At 35.6% G+C, this 23,377-nt stretch overlaps 2 protein-coding genes across 3 annotated transcripts in view; both read right to left on the bottom strand.

Moving 5' to 3' along the window:
* The window catches only part of HDGFRP2_1 (Hepatoma-derived growth factor- protein 2), a 68,234-nt gene that overhangs the window by 18,392 nt on the left and 26,465 nt on the right, over positions 1–23,377 (bottom strand). Inside the window, exons 10-11 of one of the 2 annotated variants that reach the window (XM_051218054.1) lie at positions 22,287–22,382; positions 18,334–19,483 (exon numbers count right to left, since the gene is read on the bottom strand). In XM_051218054.1, the coding sequence (XP_051064488.1) occupies positions 18,334–19,483; positions 22,287–22,382 (1,246 nt within the window). Of the gene's footprint in view, positions 1–18,333; positions 20,541–22,286; positions 22,383–23,377 lie in introns of those variants that run through there. The other variant, XM_051218055.1, reaches the window with a different exon arrangement.
* Positions 6,402–8,210, bottom strand: CNTN5_8 (Contactin-5). Its single transcript, XM_051218056.1, has one exon. It carries the CDS (start codon positions 7,833–7,835, stop codon positions 7,128–7,130), a length of 708 nt encoding a protein of 235 aa, XP_051064490.1. The 5' UTR covers positions 7,836–8,210; the 3' UTR covers positions 6,402–7,127.

The following is a 23,377-nucleotide window of genomic DNA, read 5'->3' as shown; positions in this document are numbered from 1 at the left end:
AAATCAGTAAGGGATTAAGTGTAGTCAATCATTCAATGGGTCAGTCCGAAGCTTGTGATAAAAGGAATACATATGTATATAATTTAGTTATTTAATAATTATATAATAATAATTCATTAGGTTTTGATTAAGATCATGAACCGATTGATGTTAGACCACCATGGAAAACCTGGACGGTCGTTTCGTCCTGTTGTGGAACTTCTCCGTGGCAGTGCTCAACCACGATCCCGCTCGCGGGATTCGAACCCAGGGCCTTCAGTCTCGTGCGCGAACGCTTCCAGGTTTTCCATGGTGGTCTAACATCAATCGGTTCATGATCTCAATCAAAACTTAACAATCTCTACAACTCCTATACTAATAATTCATTAATTAGTCCTGGAGGTTACTATTTCTTTAAATTTTGTTTGCATGTTAGAATTAGGAAGAAAAACAAAAAATGGCATTCTATTGAGTGAATATTTGGGCTACTAGTTCCTCCCCTACTATCTAGATATTTCAATAAGTTATCTGTTTTCATGTTTGTTATAACACATCATTATGACTATTAGTTTCATAAGCTATTCAGATGCATTTTGTGAAAAGTTTACGACTTTTTAATTTACAAGTTGACAAAAAGAGCCCAATTAGAGACATCGTCAATGCTGGCAATATGTATCGAAAAGAATATACATTATTCAGATATCTATTCCTGAACTGTTAACATCTAATTGTCGATCACTTAATACTTATCACAAGGATCGACCAAGAAATAAGAATATTGAATAAAGTCAATAATAATGATATTCTTGATTATGTGTAATGAAAAAATCTCTTACAAGTTATCTCAAATTGAATTGTAAAATATATTAGCAATTTAATTTATTATTTATGTAACTGTCTTTTAGTAGTTCGGTTGCCTCCAAACGCCCTGGTACGAACGAAAGTAGGGAAAGTCAAGAGAAGTACTACTGACTGTCTTTTCGCAGGACGGAGGTGTTGTTTACGAAATTGAGAGGATGAAAAGCGAATGTCCGGCTCTTTAACTGGGTCGGTGGATATGGAGGATCTACCTAGGGGAGTTAGAAAACCCTCATTCCAAACCAATGGTGTACATGGGCTTCAGTGTTCTGAGGGAACAAATGGCGTACGAACCAATCGTTGGTCGCTGGCTACCATGAGAGTGCATCTCCTGAAGTTGCTTCACTGCCTTGTGGATCAGACATTTAGGTCAAATGGTTGGGTTGTGGCCTCCTAAGAAAACCAACTACTTCGGTTTGGGCACCGGGACAGTATCATAGCCCTCACATAAATCGAATGATTTATGTGGCGTATATCTATTTGGAGCCTTCTATTACCTATGTTTATGTGTTTAAATAAATCAATAAAAATGATGTTAGTCTTACAACATTCAACAATAATAAGCAACTACGTATTCATATTTTTTTTTGAAGAATGAAGCAAGATTACATTAAAAACAATGCTTAGCATCCAAAATTAAGTTCACTTCGTTGCTACTCGTTCATAGCGCTATTTATAGAAGGATAAACGTTGAAGCCTAAATTATGAATAATTTCGAGGATTGGATTATAAATGAAAAGAACAAAACAACAACAACAACACACAATTTAGTTTTACTCCATAAATTCTCTTTATTTAACGTATACGTGTTTGGATTAGTTGATTATAGAGTCAATTAATGACTGTTTCCTTCAACTAAGTGACATACCGATCAGAAAAAATCTTAAATCCTATTGATTCATTTATTTCTATGTTAAATGTACACATAACAACACAAATAATAAATCACTAAGTATACATAACTAAGTTCTAAATGATATAAAATTCGTATAGGTAAATGTATATTATTGACATTTAATTAAGTAAGTAGATGAAAGTTGATGATTAGGAAAACATAAACTAGTTCTTTAATAAATTGAAAAGTTTTGAAGTTTTCCAAATATCCAATTTTATGGAAACACAAAAGATTAAGTTTTTGATTGAGATCATAAACTGATTGATATTAGACAACCATGGAAAACCTGGAAGCATTAGACAGTCGTTTTGTCCTAATGTGGAACTTCTCTATGCCAGTGCGCATCCATGATCCCATTCGCGGGATCTGAACCTAGGGCCGTCAGTCTCGCGCGAGAACGCTTAACCTCAGACCATTGAGCCGGCCGACATCCGACTGTGTTAATGTCTAACTGTAATCAATCCACGAAATGATTAGTAAAATACTGAGCTATAGATTTATCATTGATGAAGTTGGTATCGTGAAGTACGTGTGTATATATATGAAAATAATTCACTATACAGTTATTGTGAAAATAAATAGGATACTATAAATGTAAACATACTGAAGATCTCAAAGTATATATGCAAGTGTTTATATCTATTTGATTCATGCATGACTAACTATTATACTTCAATGATATTTTCTATTAAAATAATAAACATTTCAGTTTTATAGTTTACATTACGGATTGATTGTGACAGGGTAACCATTAAAAACCAGAAAGTATTGAACAGTAGTATTGTTCAAGTGCAGGACTCTCAAGATATGTCAATTCATGACTTTATAAAAGTTCGAACTCAAAGTCAGCACATTTCAGTGAGTGGTAAACCTTTAGACCGGTAAGCCATCATTCACTAGTTTAAATGTCAAAATTCAATCAATTTGCGATGTTGCTTGATGATTTTTTAATGTGTACTGATGGATAGCTGTCTCATGCCCAAAATGGTGAAACTATACTGATTACGACTTCTCGGTGAAATTCTTAGAGTGACCTTTCGTGGACAGGATTATGATCAATTGAACTTAACTAAAATCAAATGATTCTAAACTTTTGAGATCATGGACCGATCAACGTTAGACCACTATTGGAAACCTAGAAGCACATAAGGCTATTTCGTCCTTGTATGGGGCTCCGCAATAGTGCACATCCACAACCCTGGACGCGGGGTTTAAACCCAGAACCCTCGACCCTGCACATTAACACCTTCGGATGTTAACTCAGTGGTCCCGAGTTCTCATGTGAGGCCGAAAAGTCTTGGTTTCGAATCCCGTGTCTAGGATCGTGGGTGCGCACTGCTGAGTAGTGCCATACTAGGACGAATCGGCCGTCCTGTGTCTCCAGGTTTTCAATGGTGGCCTAACATTGATCAAATCCCAATTCCTGTTAAAACTCAACAATCTTTACAATAGTATACCAGTAATTCTAAACTGGTGAAAAAATATAACATTCTTTAGATAGAGAAACTAAACTACAAATACAGGAATAAATACATATAAGGGGGTGTGGGTTGGTGTTTCAGGCGTTTGACTTCCGGCCTTTAGGTTCTACGTCCGAACCATGTTCTCCTAACTTCAGTTTAGATATTCAGAGTATTATTAACCATGACACGGGATCCAATAGTTGACGTGTCTAACTTAATCAATTCGCGATATTACTTGATCATTTCTCACATACAACATGCTTCAACTTCTCTTGTTAAGGCTTCACATTGGAACCCCGAGAACTATCTGTCGAAATTAGTCTCTAGTTAATCAGTCATCTACAAAGTAGAATCAGGAACATATATGCATCAGTTCATGTTGCAAAACTTCATTAGCACAACAAGATGAACATCAAATTCATAAAGGTAGTTACTTCAATAGTAGTAATGTATATAAATCAAGATTGCATGTAAAGATATGATGCAGAGAGAAAGGATTAGTTCACAGAAAGAAGGATATGAAGTAATTTTAATCTCACGGTCGAAAGACAAAGAGTGTATAAATCTACGCTATCGTGATCGATTCTGAGCAGTGTCATTCAGTAGCTATGATAGTCATGAAGACATCAGCCAAGTAGTCTGCATTTACCAACATGGCTCATACCGGAAGTTAATGACTTTATGAAGTGATACCACGTTTTGGTTGGGTGGCCTCTAACCTTTTTCTACCCGTCTTTAATGAGAGATTATCAATTGCATTTAAACTAAAATGATAAATAAAAAAACAACACTAAAACTCATATAACTTTTATCTAATTTCAAATGTATTGATAGAATGCAATATCTAGCAACATCGAGCACTTTTTCATTCACTTAGTAGATATTTATTGCATATAAGAGTGATTTCGATAAAGGATTTTATTTCAATCATATAAAGATATCTATATATTTTCTGTGGATATGCTACTGTAGTGTATTCCAACTTCCATAAAGGAAGATTATTTATTTACTTTAACACATAGATATTGGTACAAGGATGCACCAAATACATAAGCACCACACAAATCTCATTCGATATGTGTGAGCTCTGTGATACTGCCCTGATCCACTAGGCAGTGGAGCATCATAAGGAGATGCAGTCCAATGGTAGCCGGTGACCAACACTTGGTTCATACGCCATTTGTTCCTTCAGGATACTTGAGCCCATGTAAACCATTGGTTTGGGATGATGACTTTCCAACTCCCTCAGATGCATCCTTCATATCCACCAACCTGGTTAAAGCGCCGGACACTCGCTTTTCGTCCTCTCAATTTCGTAAACAACACCCTCCTCACGAGAAGGCAATGAGTAGGACTTCCCTGACAGAGGCTATATACACGTGGCCATGTGAGAGCATTTCGAGAGGGAGAGTGCACTCTCCCCACTCTCGGCCGTATTAGGCTATTTGGGGGCATAAAGGAAGAACCAAATAACATGAATGTAACTGCATGATATATAATCCTTAGGAAAAATTATTACTCTTAAACGCAACATGAATCTGGTAAATAAACAGAAAATCACCTAAAAACAAAAATGCTCGATGAATGAAGAAAAAAATGATTACACTACAATTCGACATACATCTATCCTATTTCTTAAATGATAACCTTACTAACCACCGATTGACAATATGGATGAAAAAGATTTTCTCTTTTTTGTTGTTGTTGTCATTAATGACGTCACTTAAATTGAAAATGTACAACTATTCTCAAAATAATAATTTTAGAAGTTTCTCCAACCATTATCAATGAAGGAATTGTTACTAATCATTAATTAGATATCGTTTAAACTTTCCTCCAAAATTTAACTTATTTGAAAGAGTAAACATGATGTAGTGATAGAATTCACTAGAATAGAATTTATTTATATTTTGAATGTTCATTTTCGTGATAAAAATAATATTACTGATAGGTTCTGAGTCCGAATCTCGTGAGGCGATGTAGTGGATACATACTACTGAGGAGTTCCATAATAAGACGAAACGGCTGTTTAGTACTTCCAGGTTTTCTATTGTGGTTTGACTTCAATTGACTCATGATCGCAATTATTGAAATATTACTTTAACTCATCTATATTAATATAAACCAAAGTTGTTAGGTTCGACCTCCACTGACAAGTCGTAATGTGAATTACTTAGAAGTTTCAGGTTTTCAGTTGTCTAATTTGGGTCGTTTTACGATCTCAGTAAAATTCAACTATCTTCGCAACTTCATATTGATAGTTTTACAGGTGTTGTGAACTAAACGCAATACAGTGTATACACAAATGAGAATCTAGAAAATAATATCTAAGCAAGATGAAAAGACACACAGTTCCTCACAAGTTTTATGGTATAGTTGAGTATGGAGTGAGTTGATTTATTTTCTTGAAGTATTATCAATACGCCATATGTCTACAACCTATGTTACAGAAGATTTACTCACTGCCGTCTCAATATTGATTAAACCAAGAAACGAACAAAAGGAAGTTAAGCGACAAAATCTAGAGCGAACTGATGGCGTATGAACATATTTTTGGTTATAGCTAAACATAAAACGGGAAATCCTCGAATCACTCCACTCTACACCACCTTATATATGAGATCTTTGAATCATAGTTCCAGAGAGTAGCTTCCTTGAAAAACTAACTCCTTCGATATGAACGTTCTAGTAGTATTCCAGGATCTTAAAATAAATGTAGAAATGTCAGGGTATGTTTTTCAGAAACCATAAGTAGACAGTCATAAACTATAAACATTCCTTAAACCTGTAATCTATTAGAAACTTCATCTCTTTAAACAGATGCTACCTACGTTTTTTTAAGGTCAACAGTATACGATAGAAACATTAAATAAAGTTGATAATTACTGATAAGTCAAACGGAGGAAATCTTTAACATTTTGAGGACTCAGTACAATGATAAACGGATTTAAATACCGGGAATGTATTCTTGTTTGAAAAAAAATTTCAGTGGAATATAAAACTAATTTCATAATAATCTTAGTTTTTAATTATTTACTACCAAATAACTTATGTCAACAGATACATATTTTAATTGAAGTTAAACCATTATGGAAAACTTGGAAGCACTGGACGATCGTTTCGTCCTATTGTAAGACTCCTCTATAGCAGTGCGCATCCACGATCCCACCTCATGGGATTCGAACTCAGGATCTATCAATCTCGCGTATTATTATTATTATTATTTGAACACATAAATATTGGTACAAGAGAGCGCCAATATATATGCGCCACACAAAACAATGAAAATTCGAAGAGAAATAGAAAGAAAAAAAAAACTAAGGAACGCAAAAGAAAAGGAGAACAATGACGAAGAGATTGGAGTAAGGTAGTGTGGTAGTAACGACGGAACGAAAAGGTACAATCAGAAGAAATCTTTCAGGTAAAGGAGACACAACCACTTTTTTATGAAGAAAGTAAAAGAAGGTTACAGCAGGATCGCCACTGGCTTCTATTCTGAGCCATATCTGATAACGTCTCTAGCCACTGTGTAGCACCATCTCTCGGACCCCAACCAGGGAGTCGTGAAGGACCAACACAAGCCAGTCCTTTGCAGCTTTCTTTCATACCACGACACCATGTCATGCACTGACCACCTCTCCGCCTCTTCCAACCAGTCCCAGAGTCGGCAAATAATGCACGACGTGGAATTCTCTGGGACGACATTCGGAGAACATGTCCAAGCCACCGAAGTCGGTGTTTCAAGATGGTGACACCAATTGAGTTATCATCTCTGTGCCCGAACACACGATGCCGAACCTCTGCATTACTGACATGGTGTTGCCACTGAATGTCAGCAATCCTTCGGAGACAACGATGATCGAACACAGAGATTCGTCTAACGTCCTCAACTCGGAGAGGCCAGGTTTCACAAGCATAGAGCAAAACTGCTCTCACCGACGCGTTGTAGATCCGACCTTTACAGCCAGACTAACATCACGAAGGCGCCAAAGGTGGCCCAGATTGGCATAAGCCGCTCTGGCTTTCACTATTCGTGCATTGATCTCATCACTCACACCCCCACCAGCACTTATGCAGCTACCCAGATACACGAACTTCTCAACTACGTCTATCTGCTCACCGTCCAGGGTGAGTACAGGATTAGAATCCTGCCAGTCTTGTAGAAGTACTTTGCACTTCGAAGGTGCAAAGCACATACCATACCTACGGACACTGATTGCCAACTGATTAAGTGCGGATTGCATGCCTTGGGCATTATCGCACAGTAAGACAATATCGTCCGCATACTCAAGGTCGAGAAGTCTTTCTCCAGGCAACAGATCCACACCACCATTACTTACATTCATCAGAGCTGTTTCCAGAATGTCATCGATGGCAAAGTTGAAGAGGAATGGTGAGATTGGGCAACCCTGCCTAACCCCACTGCTCGAATGGAACAATGGAGAGAGGTGGTTGTATGCCCTCACTCTGCCTGAGGTGTTTTTATACAGGGCTTTCAGGATGTTAATAAACTTCTCAGGCACACCCTTCTTCAATAGACAATCCCAGAGAACAGTCCTATCCAACGAATCGAAGGCAGCCCTGATGTCAAGAAACACTACGATTGTTGGCCTTTGAAAAGTATGGCGGTGTTCTAACATTTGGCGGAGGGTGAAGATATGATCGATACATCCTCGACCAGAACGAAACCCAGCCTGCTCCTCGCGAGTCAATCTTTCTCGGGTTTTGAACAACCTACGAAGAATGATGGAAGCCAATAGCTTAGACGCAATCGGAAGTAGACTTATCCCCGATAGTTGTTACAAGAACGACGTGAACCCTTTTAAAGATAGGGACAACTATCGACTCATTCCATGACGTTGGTACACACTCTAGTTCCCAAACCTTTGTAAACAACGTCGTCAATTCCTTAGTCAAAAGTCACCACCATCTTTAAAAAGAGCCGGAGGTAAGTCATCTGGGCCAGGTGATTTGTAACGCTTTAAGAGTTGGAGTTCCTTGCGGACTTCCTCCTCATTAGGTGGATCAGTCGTCACCGGCCATGTAGGGCAGGACAGTCTGACCGATGTTGCCGGAGCAGCAGGCCAGTTGAACTGCCCTTCAAAAATTCTGCCCATCGTCCAAGACGTCGATGGATGTTAGTGATTGGCATCCCATCATCCTCGCAGATTGTTTCACTCACACCAGACTTCTTGCTGCCAGTGGCTCGGATGAGCTGGAAGAGCTTCCGGTAGTTACCAGATGCAGCTGCTGCTTCCAGCTCATTAGCACGCATCGACCACCAGGCTTCTCGGTCCTTACGCAAGCTTTGCCCAATCTCCTTACGTAACATCCTTCGTTTATGGTCAAACTCACGGTCACCCGGAGTAGACTGACGGGCTTCAATGAGTTGTAAGGAACCAGAAGAAACCCAGTGCTTAAAGGCGGGACGTTTCGCAAACCCACAACTGACTGTTCCCGCCATTTTCATGGCGTCATGCAATTGCAACCAATGCTCATCTATACTTTTCGGTGGAGTGGTAGCTAGCCTAGAGGCTAGCTCGGTTCGATACTTACTTGCAACAGAAGTTGCAACCAGCTTGCTAACATCAATCCGTTGATGGCGTTCACTTCGTTGTCCACTGAAAAGTAAGGTAAGATTGGCGCAGACCAAGGCATGGTCAGAGTCCAGATAGGTACTCCAAAAGGAGCGGCAGTCTTTTACACAACCACGCCAGCGGTAGCTGATCGCGATGTGATCAATCTGAGTTCAGGCTTGAGATGCAGAGGGAGGACGCCAGGTGGCACATCGGCGATGACTGTGCCGAAAGTTAGTGCTAGCCAGGAACAGGTTGTGGTCTGTGCAAAGTTGCAGTAGACGGTCCCCGTTATCTGACCTGCGACCAACGAGTCCCCATCGGCCACCTAAACGACTCTCTTCTGTGCCTAGACGCCCGACCTGAGCATTCAAGTCTCCGGCTAGTACTACAATATCTGTCGAACGCACTTTCTGGAGAAGAACTGATAACTGGTGGTAAAACTCATCCTTGATTGCATCCGGGCTGCAATCTGTCGGGGCATAGGCGGAGATGACGAAAAGACATCGTTTCTCACGCCGATTTCTTCTCACTTTGATGGAACTTTCTAATCTAACAGCACATAACCGACTGTTAATGGGGATCCAATCGACTAGTGCTGCCTCAGCTCTAGCGCTTAGTGCGACACCAACGCCAGCAAGACCAGACGAAGATGCCACAGGGTCCCCGGATAAGCGCACGTAAAACAAGCTTTTCGAAGCGACAGATGGAGATCGAATTTGTAGTACTTCGCCAGAGTCTTGAATACGGGTCTCGGATAGACAACACACGTCGATATTAAGACTTTCCAAAGACATAGCCAGCCCTATCTGTTGTCCGACCTGCATAAATGTGCGAACGTTGAAGGCAGCCAGTTTGAATGGTGCACGTGGTTTCAGAAAATCTGCTTCAGTCCTCGTATTCGGTGGTAACATACAATTTTCAAACCGGACAGTGACTCGAGAACGTATAGATACAGTCGGATTTCCGCCAAAGACGAGCCGCTGTATAAGTATAAAAGAGGGTGAGTAATGTGGAAAATAATAATAGTAATGATAATAATAACAATAATGACAATAATACTAGTAATAATAATAACAGTATTAATAATGACAATAAATGTAATGATAATAATCTGAATCAATTGTTTGTTTTTCAAAGCAAGAAAGGTAATTTCCGTAGGCATAAAGAGTTCATCAATTTGTGTGTGGGCTGTGATACTGCCCGGGTGCCCAAACCGAAGCAGGTGGTTATCTTAGGGGGCCACTCCCCGAGCCTTTGACCTAAAGGTCTAACCCACAAGGCAGTGGAGCATCGTAAGGAGATGCAGTCCCATGGTAGCCGGTGACCAACGATTGGTTCATACGCCATTCGTTCCCGCAGGGTACTGGAGCCCATGTGCATCAATCTCGCGTGCGAACGCTTAACCTCGAAACTACTGAGCTGGCATCCAACGGTGTTATTGCTTAACTTCAATTAATCCACGAAATTGAGCGACACATCCACCATTCTCTTCAGTGAGTGATCTTAAAATAAAAGTTGAATTTTCTCTATTTAGCATAACCAATTATCATACTACTAACAAAAAATTACTAGTAGGTCAGTTCAAAAATAGTGAAAATGATAAACAAGTATTTAGGAATAACAACTTAAATATATATTGATTGATTAAGGGAGTTTTACATTCTTTATAAACAATAATTTAATAGTGATATTTATTTACTAACTGTAAACTAGGTTACATATATTGAAATCATGAACTGATCTAAGTTAGATCAATATTAAAACCTAGAAGTACTGAATGCCTATTTCATACTAGTGAAGGACTCTTCAACAGTGCTAATCTACGACTTCACACGCAGGAATCGAACTAAGAATCTTCGATTTCGTTAGCAAACACTTAACTCACATTACTATTGATCCGTCATCCAAACTTTAATCACATTTTACAATTCAAATTGACAATGATGAAAAAGATTTGCAATATAAATGAATGACTATGATTATTGTTCTGTTGTTCAATATGACGACGACAACAGCTCTAAAATTAAATCATTTAGCCCACAAAACACGACATAATATGAAAATATTCGGGTTTTAATTTATTATACGGTGAGACCTTTAACACACACCAGCATAAAATGGATAGTGACTAGCAGTGAAATTCGTCCTATTTGGGACCCGTTAGCTGGGTGTACCTGCATCTCAGAGTTAATGTTCACCCCAGGACTCGAACCCAGTACCGTTCGCTTTAAATACCATCTCACAAGCTAGTGGTTATAAGGACTCAGTAGCTAAGTGGATAATATGATGGCGTTTGAAGCGAACGACACTGAGTTCGAGTCCCAAATAGGACGAGACGTGCGTTATGGATTCCACTGCTAGCTACTATCCATTTTCGCTTAAAAAGCTTGTCACTAAAGGCTATGTCGAGGCAATCCTCATACGATGCTCATCTGCCAACAAAAGACTGATCAATTGCAGTCCTAAATAACAATGGGAGGATAAAAGTAAAAACAACACCAAGTGAATTTACACCAGCATAAGTATTTAGATGAAACTAAATATATAATGAGAAAATCAAAGATGGTTAACTACTGATTAATATTATATGTCATATTTGTCTAGTAATAAAATTCTTTTGATCAATTTACAGTATCACCACTCATCTACGTAACTCAACATCGCGTGCACTATATTTTTAATGTATGATAGTAGAAGGTAGTCAACGGGATATCTTGATTGACCTAAGTTCCGTGATATTTGTCACAAATAGTCACCAAGGTGTACGTACATTATTGAGCGAACTGATGGGATTCGAATCTGTTTTACACACCTTGACAGTATGAAACGTTGCCATTGAGGCAGTAATAGTTCATTGAATAACAAAAAACAAATTAAACTACTCATCAAAACTGTAACTGAAAAGCAGAAAAAATCAACAATTGACCAAAAAGCTTATGTTTTGAATAGTAAGCTAGTAAAGATACGTCTAACCATAAGTCTAACTGAAGTTGGAATAATGTTCGCGAAAAATTTGAAACTTGTCATGGAGTTGCAATTGAATTCTAGTGTTGATGTACACAATATTAAAAAAAAACAATGAAGTATAGAAATCTTTATGAATACGCCTGAGGGTATCTAAGCGATAGCTCAAAGATTAAGGTGCTAGAATTTCAACCACTAGGTTGCAGGTTCGAAACGTAATGAACCTACTTTGATTTCCATTAGCTTGATCGAGTCAACAGCCCCCCATAGATAAAAAAATGACTGAAAGTCGATTATATGAACTGATACTAACTGTGTTGTATCGAAGCCGTTCGATGTGTAAAACACTTCATTAAAATATTTAAATTAACGTCTAGATATGAGACCTTGAAAAAACTAAAATTAATTGGGATTATAGCTGAAAATTAAATAAAGAGAAAAAGATTGTCAACAAACATCTTAATATAAAACGTAGGAAATCTCTAAGAACGAAAACCAACTATAGACTTGATGTATAACATGAATAATATAATTGAATCCGTGTATTTACCAATTAGTAGATTATTATACATAAATGATATGACTTAGAAAATCACAAACCGATAGTAACTCTTTCTTGTTTCATAATACAGCACCTATGCAATTGACACAGAAACAGCTAAGAAAAAATTTCAGAATGTGAAATCTAGTTGTAACAAGTGAAGACGAATTCAAAATATTCCCGTTACTATTAAAGTAAATATGAGGGTAAATTGAATTCATTGTTTTAATTATTAGATTGATTAAGGCAAGATAATTAAAAATGTTTATTATGATCTTAGCGAGATCACCAACAAAAACCAGCAAGCATTAGATAGCTGTTTCATCCTTATATGCACATTAATGATCGCACCAAAGGAGGCCAAGTACAAGACTTTAAATGTCGCACGTCAACGCTAACTCTTTAAAACTTTGAGTTGGTACCTAATGGTGCACAAGTCTAACTTTAACCCATTCAAGATATTACGTAGTCACCTACGGTGGATAACTGTACCATATTTAACATGATTGAACACCACTAGAAGCTAACTGTGATCTAGAGAAGCAATCACAGTCGAGACGGGAGGTCCTGGGTCAAATCCCCGACAACTGCCACTGTAAAATCTCACACTAGGACGAAACGGCCTCCCACTGCTTACACGTTCTCAATCGTGGTCCTGTTAAGATGGGTTTGTGACTTAAACTATGAAATCTTAGATAGTCTAACAGAACAAGGTAATCACCAGAGAATGAAACGTGTGTCAAAGTGAGGACAAAATTTCAAGAAAACTGGTTAGTACAATATATATTTCATTGGTGACGAATCCTTAATATGCGATCACTGGGGAAGAATATCTAAACTTTCATCTAAATTGATTGCCAATTAAAATATAAAACAGATTATATGCAAAGATTTTTCGTGATGAACAGAGATAAACTCGAAATTCAGTGAAGAGTGGACAACTTTCTTGTCTTACACTGAGAATGTTTAGAAACATGACGTTACTTAGTCAAACGCAGCATTCTTAGGTCTTACAACGAGTACGATACTGTCGGGTGGTTCAGTTCAAAACTCTACGTCTATGAAATTCCGAAAATTTGTGATAGCCTAGCAACCACCTCATGAATCCTGTCTTTAGTTAATTGGTATATTTATATTCCTGACTTGATTATTTACACCGCTTCTTACCGCAAACTCTACTAATTTAGTTAAAGTTGAAAACGGCTGTCACTACAGATAAGCATTATCTGAATGAACGTTGAAAAATAGGCTACCATTTTGTTTTAATTTGTAATTCACAACCCGACAACATATAGGGACGCTCAGTCTCATGCTGAGTGTTATACTATTAAATCCCTCAAACAGGATGAGATCCATTACTTATATAATAATTAAATTTACCACGACAATTGCTTGTTTAAACAGCGTTAACTAAGGTGAATCCGATAGGTTATTTGATCAAGGTCTAAACATTTAAATCGCGGATCTTTTCAAATCGCCTTAATACAACAATCGAAGATTTAAACCGATGTAACTCATAAGTAGAAAATTTTTCTTTACGCAACTTAATTAAAATCCTATGTTCTCCTAAACATTCAACAATACCGTATTGTTTTGAGAAGACAGTTGTGAAAAGATACTACTACATTAAGTTATAATAGTACTATATTTTTAATATCCCCCAAGAAGTAGAAAACCGAATTCCCACCATTTCACGGGTTTTAATGAGAATTGAATTTTTAGGTAATCAGTAACCATTTTTCGAAATAAAATTAGTTGAAATAGTACAAGGAACAAGTCCTAGTTCTTTGCCTACATCCGGAACTGTAATAAAACCCCAAGGTTGTAAGTTAACATGATAGTTGCTTATGAATCAGCAAACAAATGATCAGTCAAGAATAATTCATAGTGAATACGTAATTCGTAAGTATCCAAAGATAAATGAAAGGAAAATTTAAATGGACCAACCTATCGCCAATTAAGTCAACTACACAGTATAAGGATTTTGTAGAAATGAATGAATTTTGTAGATAACATCATGGACTGGTTTTAGTTAGACAACCAATGAAAATTAGGAAACACTGTAAAAACTGTTTCATCCTCAGTGACGGTGCGTATCCATGAGCCCGAAACACAGGATCGAATCCACGACTTTTATGTGTTGTAGAAGAGGCTCGATCACCAGACCACTGGGCCATTATCCAATGGTTGACATGTCTAATTTCAAATAAGTTAAAAGAAATCGACAAGCATACTACCGCATGAAATCTAATGAAGATGGTGGCTTATTAGTGAACAAATTAATAACCGAAGGCAGATATACTGAAAATTACTAGTAAAAACATTTAACCATTTGGAATCAACTATCTACTCCGTAAAGCTATTTACAGGACAAGTTAAAATAATGAACACTAAGATTAATGAAAAGGGTACATGAAATTTTCAGTAGAAATATTAAATTCTTTGATGAGACTATAAATCTTTGGCGACTGAAGTAGTTATGACATATGCCACATACTCTCGGTCATCGACAAAACCAACACACTGAGTTGGTTAACACAGACTGTACATTAAAAACGGAATGGGGATGGCTAGACAGAAAATATTTAAATTTTATGATCAACTACAGATTAGTGGTTATTTCACAAGATATACGACCATACTCAATGTACTAGCGGCAAGTGTAACTATAGAAGAACTGTTTGCAACAAGAAAATACACCTGAAAGGAATGTGATTTCTAAGTAGTAGAGATGCTATGGCACAAATGTCCTAACATCACAAATATTTATCAATCCCAATAATCTACCTAAAATACATTCGGTTATATTATCTTTTCGTCGCATTCTAAACATAATTATATCATGGTACTATTCCATTGCAAAGTGGATAACTTACATGGCCAAACCAGTCTAAAGGGTGATTTGTCAGTATTCTCTGTGCAACACTTCTGAACTTGTTAGTGTTGTGTCATGAGCGTTTCACATAAGATGATATTTTTATTAAAATACTTAGTGTACAAACGTAATTTGTTTTATGGTTTAGGTTGAAAACGCGTTTTTAGCGTATTAACTAACTGAACGAATGAACTATATTTATATTGGTGTACGGTTAGCCTTGATATGAATACCGAGAATAAATTTTGTTCGATAATTTGTTCATTGCATAATCATCAAGTTTTATTACAATAACAAAATAAAAAGCTGTGGCCAGTGGAGTTCAACAGTATCGGATGAGAAAGATACCTAGTGAAAACAATAGATGGTTTCGCAAAATCGTGAATGGATTTAAGTTAGATAAAAATACTGTTGGATATCGATCGACTCAATGGTTTAGAAGTTAAGCGTTTGCACGCGAGACCGAAAGTCTTGGGTTCGATTCCCATTGGTTCGGTCATGGATATATACTACCACGAATGAGTCCTAGATATGGACAGAACGGCTGTCTAGCATTTCCTGGTTTCTAATGATTGTGTCCAACTTATGTAAGTTCGTGATCTCCACGACATTCAATGTTTTCCACAACCTCCAATATTGAAAAAAAAACAAACACTGATAAAGATTCAATTTTTGTATTCAACTATCCTTGTAAACATACTCGAAAAATAGCTGATATGAAGAGTCTTGAGGTCAACATCAACAATACAAACTATGAACATGAATGATTTGTATCTACTTATGTATAGATTATGTGTAAATAAACAATCTCATATTTATAATGCTTAATTAAATATGAAATTGAGTATAAACACATGCTAGTAGGATGACTGAAAATTGAATCTTTAAAATACAACCATACTAATTCAACTATGAGATAATGGAAATACAATTCATATATGGAAAAAAAAGCGACGTTTCATCAACAACAAAAAACGATATCGGGAGTACTCTCAGAGCGAGTAAACATATATACCGGATATCAAATGTTGAAATGAGGAGTAAACATTTGATACAATTGTGTTTACTACAGAGAAGATAATCAATCAAACAGGTGATAATTTCAATATAGTTTCAGGGGTTAAAAACTGAAATGCTTTTAGTGAACAAGTCAAGTTTATTATAAGTCAATTTCATACAATATCAATATATTGCCTACTTAGAGTATGATTTTTCAAAAAAAGGAATGTAACCATTTATGCATAGAAACCTAGAAAAGAACTATTTATAAATAGAAGAGATTCATATTACACATAAAGCGATGAGATAACTATTTACTGGATATATTCCATCACCACTTGTGAATAATGGTAAGCATTAATCATTGATTAATTAATTTATCATTTACATTGTAATTTTAAAGTGTTATCCACTTAGTTACTAGATGAGTGTAGTTACCACCTTTAAGTCACCTTCTAAATGTAACGGGGCCAATAATACTACATAATCAAATTCCTTAAATTAAAGTTGATGAAGTGAGGTTGAAATCTTAGCATTAGTGAGTTATAGTTACAGTACATAGTTCACTAAACCAATTATTATTAACCAAAAAGCTAGATATTTGTTAATAATAATAATAATCATAATAATAATAAAAACAACACTGAATATACAAAATCACTCGACTATAATAATTTCCCTTTTTCTAATAATCCTTATTTCGGTGTTAATCATCGAACACACAAAAATATACTTCAGTAAAAAATATGTTGGGATTAAAACAGATACATTTGTTGTACTGACTCTTTTCTTAACTAGAAATAGACGTTAATGTATATATATATATATATTCAAGTATAGATTCTCTGTTTAATTGAATGTATAGTGTTAACTAGTAGATTTTACCTGATATTGAGGAAATGTGTTTTTTTGTTTTTAAATGTGGAATTTGCTTGAAATGAAATATGTTGCCATGTCTAGAGATGAACATGTAAACCTGTAATAAAGAAAGGGTATATCACCCATTCACATGTACACACACACTACAGAATAGATTTATATACCATAGTGTGCTTGTATTCCAAGTAGAAACTATGTAATTAATTGCTGTAAGAATAAAAAAGAATATGCTCCAATATACAATACGCCATTGTACGTTTCAGTTGTACATACAACTCATTAGATACCATGATGAAACTTTCCATTTATTTTGTTCAGTTTTCTTTTTATTATGATTTCTGATTATAATGAAATAAAGCCAAGTTAATTAGTTAGTTAAGTACCACGAAGACAATGAATTATAAATGGTAGTTAGAAACAAGGAATTATTAAAATTATACACATAAAAATAAGAAAACACTTTTGTAATTTATGAGAATGGATATTGAATATCCGTACGTATGATAGAAATGTATATGCAGATTTATGTGCGTGTGACAGGGAGAGAAAGAGAACAAAATAAAGCAAGAATACACAGAACACAAGATCCAAAGAGAAGAACAGTACAAAAGACAACAACAACGAAAAACCATCACTAAGAGAGAGGAAGAAGAGTGTAAATAGTTTGCTAACAGAAAGAGAGACTTCATTTCCCCAAAACAGATACGATACATTGGTGAATATATATATAGGCTTATGGAGCTACGGAGATTAAAGAAAACAGTAGTAATAATAATTGTGTTGATAGATAATAACGACAATTGACAATACCATGTAATGGTAAACACGCACGTACGCGAGCACACACACACACACACACGAAGGATCCTAAAACTGTAAATTACAAATTAGTCAATAAGAAGTATACTAAGTGAATACAAACACTTGAGTAAAATTTAGATACAGAGTTTAGTTGTTTATTTTCAAAGTGAACAATTATGTTCATCTCCGACAGTTTGTATTTATACACTGGTGATGATATACAAACTTTATTTATATATCATTATTAGATACACTGTTTTATACACAGAAATAATTTAGATAAGAGGCTAATTAATAAGTCAATATTGTTTATGAACACAATCTTCATAGGATAGATAATATAAATACATATCTATGTGTGTATAGACACAGAGAGGGAGAGAGAGAGAGCAAACCTTTAGAATATTATAAATATCATTATATTGTTAACTGTGCATGAAAAATAGTAATAATAATAACAATAACAATAATGAAAGGAGACCAGTTAAAAATTTACACACCTAATAAATCATACAATTCTTCATCTTTCGAAGGCATTTTTGCAGTATTCGACATTTTGGTCAATAATGGAGGTGTATGAATAGTAGTAGCAGTAGTAGTAGTAGTACTAGCGGGTGTAATAGTAACTGAAGAGGATACTTTTTCTACAATATTGAATTCATTATTAATGGATGTTGGTGATGGTAATGGTGAAGTGACTGGATGACATGATTTGATCGGAGAACCAGATGCTTTAACTGCAGCTAACTTATCCGCTATTACTTTACGCTTAGCTAAAAGAACTGGTAATAGACTGGATGACGATGATAATGCAACTGTAGAAGATAAAGTGGAGGCCGACGATGTCGATGAGGTTACACTCGTTAAATTCGGCTGAATGTGATGAGATCGTGTTGTAGGTGTCATTTCTGATTTACCTACAGTGACTACAGGTTTTGAGTTAGATGACTTGGCAGATTTTTGTGAACTAGCTGCCGACATAAACAATTGTATACGTGAATCAAGATCTAGATGGTCAACACTAGGGGATGCCTTTGCTTCAAGTTGGTCAGACGGACCAACAGAGCCAAAAGATAATGATGGAGGGGGCGGCGGAGGCGGGGGTGGAGATCCTAAACTGGCTGGGTTTGGATAATTTATTGCGCCTGCCTCGTAAGCGGCTACTTGTTCGACACGTGACATGACCGATTCTTCATCTTCTTCATCATGCATATGAGCAGTGGCGGCAGCGACGGCCGATGCTCTAATTATTCGACCTCCTGTAGATCTTATAGAGGAATTGGTTACATGATTAGATATAGATTTATATGGTGTATCAGACCGTGTAGATGAAACGGCGGCAGCAGCCATTCGTTCTTCTGTTGCACGTATTCGTGATAGGACATCATCGACTTTTGCTTCTAAATCAGCTGTTAAATTTTCAGGTTCAATTGTAATAGTAGTAGTAGTATTGGTAGTAGTGGTGGTGGTATTATCCGATGTTGATTCGGAACTGTTATTTGAATTTGTATTATTTTGTAGTGTTTGTTTATTATCAACATCAGCGGAAATGGACAATGAATCAGTTTTTGAAGTATTTTCCATTACAGAATCTTGAACTGAATGAATACGATTTTGATGAGATGCAATAAGTGCCTGTGCTTGAGAGAGCTATAAAAAGAATAAACAAATTATGTTTTAATTCTGTTAATTGAACATTAGAATAATGAATAAAACTTTCATATAACAGTAGTTATTTAACAGTTTGGGGTTAATAATCTCCATGAGATTAGAATCTGCGTCATTGAGCATCACAATCTAAGACGCTATGAATAACTTATTTTCGAAATCTTGAAAAAGAAAGACTTACTATAAAACCGAATTGGGGAGTAATAGGGAATTAAGATGACAATGGTTGAGATGAGTTAACTGATAACAAATAATTAACGCTAACAGAAAATTAAACGGATAATAAAAATGATAATACCGTAACAAGACTTGAAAATAAATGCACATTTAACTTTCATTTAAACCACCGAATGCAGAATATTTGTTATCTTTTTCTAAAAAAAGAATCAATGGAACATTTCTTGGATTAATTGCTGATAAGAACAATTAGGTAACTGGTTTGTTACAGGATGATAATAATAGTGGATAGTACGTTCTTTGCAGCAACCATAGAGTGAAGTGGTTAGTAATCTATAGTTTACCATATTTTAGTAATAAAAGGATAAACGTTAGTGGAGTTAGGTATATATAGGTAATTCGATGCGCGCTCTTTGTAGGGACATTATTGAACTTGGTTGAAAAGCGGAAACCACGGATCCATAGGAAACTTTATAATTGAACGTCATGCGAGAGCACAAGTCATTCAACTAAAAACAGGCTAAGTATTCAAAGTCATCTTACAAAGTGAATAGAAACTTGACTAAAAATAGATATAGCTCCCATCACCTTACCGTTGCCAAGATCTTTTGCTATACATCATCTAGAAAAGCCAGGATTAGGTATGAGAAAAAACAATCCATATTTCTACTATAATCTGAACATTTTGTTCTTCAATGTCATTACTTTCTATATTTACATTTTACCTGTATCGTATTTTTGTTTCCATGCCCCCTACCATTCTATCTCTGATTATACCTTACTATAACGTCAAATATTTTATCTGATTATGTTACGTAACTGCTTCTCCAAATGTAAATTTTACTGTATATTAGAGTAAAGCTATATATATATATATATATATATATATATATATATATATATATATATATATTTGTTAAAAGTATTGTACAGTGACGAGCCAGTAGTAATCAAGAACTTACTTATAGTGTTTCGCCCAAATTTCAAATAACAAGTGTAGGAAACAGTTAAAATAACTTGGTGCATTACTCAAACCGTTTCAAATGATTGTATTTATTTTTTTTTATTTCAACACATAGATATTGGTACAAGGAGGCACCAAATACATATGCGCCACACAAATCTCATTTGACATGTGTAAGGGCTGTTATACTGCCCGGGTGCCCAAACCGAAGCAGGTGGTAATATATTTTATGGACGAGCTAAATACATATCATCTCTTGACTTTCTTTTCACCGCTAAATTTATTCATTCATATAGCTACAAAGCATTTATATGTTAGAGATAATATCAGTTCATGAAGAAAAACCGTCAACCCTTACAGAAGGAACAATGTGGATGACTCTGAAAAATCTATATACATCCTTTTAATGGTCCGATAAGATAGACAGACTAAATCCATAATAAGTTTATATATCGTTATCTTGTTTCCATTTAGACAGATTACCCTGTAGATTTTAAAAGATTCATTAAAATCAGTCTACAACTTTTTATTCTCTTTTCATTAACTATCCATTAACAATCGCTATTTCTTAATTGACTGTGTAAAAAGTAGTCACAGATGTTCTAAGTCCATCACTATACTACACTCTTGAAGATAGTTTCTGTGAAAATATGAATAGTTTTAAGATTGCATAACAACTTATAATATGAAATTGCGTAAGAATCTTTCTTGTATTTCATTAGGTATGTACGTATATATAATAAACTGATTATAGAAAAGGCTTAAATTCTTATTAGATTCAAATTACTGTTCTAAGAAACTAGGGCAAACGTCAAATAGTCACGCCTTATTATTATCATATCAAGAGATCGATTGGAAAATACTGTTTACATTATCAAAATAAATTGTTGTGCCAATATGAGAGCCCAGATAATCTAGTTTGTTTGGTTATTTCCATAATATCATAATATTATTATTATTTTCAGACTGCTTTGCCATAAGGTCATTTTATGTTACTATGTAAACAGAGTTGTACCTTTGCGACTTTCCACTTTTTGTTTGGAATATAAATTCTATACTAAAAGTGCTAGCTCCTCTGTTTTATATTATAAGTATCTATTATTACCCGCAGTGTTGTTATGTCAGTCAGTAACAATGTAGAACTTCGTACATGCGTAGGTACGTACATACGTATATCTGTTCGAGTTCCCATACCACATTAGCACAGAGATGCAGTTGTCGATTTAAATCCCGTAGTGGTAGAGTTAGTAAAAGTATAAGCAGTAATCGGAATGATTAGGGTTTAAAGATGTTATTCAAGGAATATAATCCAGTGAAATAAATTTGCAAAGAGAAAAAAGTGATTTGAAGAATTCAGAAGACTATAATTTGGGAGAACATAAAGAGTGGATGCACCTGCGCCATTGCAAACGATTTTGAACCATGTCATTCAAAGTCTCTAACCATCGGTAGTGTTGTTATGTGTTAGATGTCCAGTTTATTTGAATTCCTATTCAATGGATTGCATTAGGGAAAATTTTCAGTTGTTCTCAAATGGAACTGATCAGTCAATGGGAACCTTTCAATATATAAAGTCATTTTTTTTTAACAAGAATTATTATAGTGATATTTTTGGAAGGAAAAGAATATACTACTTTTATATACCTCTTCTTTGGTAGTATTCGCCTGTAAAGATTGAAAAAATTGAAATGTTGTTTGAGCAGCTTCACGAACTTCATTTGACAGTTTATACCGTCGACACTAAAAGAAATATTAATAAATATTGAGAATAGAAGAAATTTGATGAATGATTGATTATAGAATATCACTGAATCAAATATGTTTATTAAGAGGAGTAGAACAAAAGTAGTTTGCAGCAATGATGTGAGTTGAAACTTACAGAATTGTAATTAGCTCTAGTGAACTCTAGCATTAACATATTCTAATTCAGTTTATTTATACGACTATGAAGGAAGATTTGGCTATAAACACTTTACAATATATTGAAGTAAGGGTAAAGAATTTGAGAAATAATAATAATGGGAAGTTATTTAATCTTCCAAGGGCAATAATAATTGATTGAAGAAAGCTTCGTTTATAGATATTCACAATGAACACTTGCATCTATCGACATTTTGGTCCGTTGAGGTGGTTGGAACATTTGTTTCATATGCCCGGCTACCACCTAACTCGACGAGTGATGTTGTTTGGACTAGGAATAGATTGGAAGAAAGTTAAGGGGCAGTTAACATGGAACCAACCCATGAAGTTACTAACTGCTGGACTAAATCATGTAAATAGATGCATACGACCTGGTTAGGGTTTGTGTGATAACGGTGACCAGCGATGGGAGATTTTAGGTGACGTATTTCTGTTATATCCTAGTGAAGATTAAAGTACGAGTAACTTCTGAGACGAATTAATGGAATAATATTATCTATATATTCTTATGGTATAACTATTCAGTAATTAGATTGTATATATCTATATTCCCCTTATTATAAGCTTCATTTTGACCTATAGATTATTATTGAACGATTTACTGTTCCTAAGTTATACTTAGTTTATTAATTACTGTCTCCCACGTTCATAGGCACTTAGTGGCTTTATTGTGTGAATGTTATTTTCTGTTTTATGGTGCGTTGCGGTCTGAAATAAATGATTCGCATAGTGGAGGCTGTTAGTGGCATTCTGAACTTAGCTTGACGGGCTAGGCGAGCAAACGACCATTAGGACGCCAGGCTGGTCAGACCGGT

This window comes from Schistosoma haematobium, chromosome 7 (assembly GCF_000699445.3).
Source record: "Schistosoma haematobium chromosome 7, whole genome shotgun sequence".
Lineage (NCBI taxonomy): Eukaryota > Metazoa > Platyhelminthes > Trematoda > Strigeidida > Schistosomatidae > Schistosoma > Schistosoma haematobium.
Note: the sequence above shows the minus strand (reverse complement) of the source record. Positions and strands in the feature narration are given on the sequence as shown.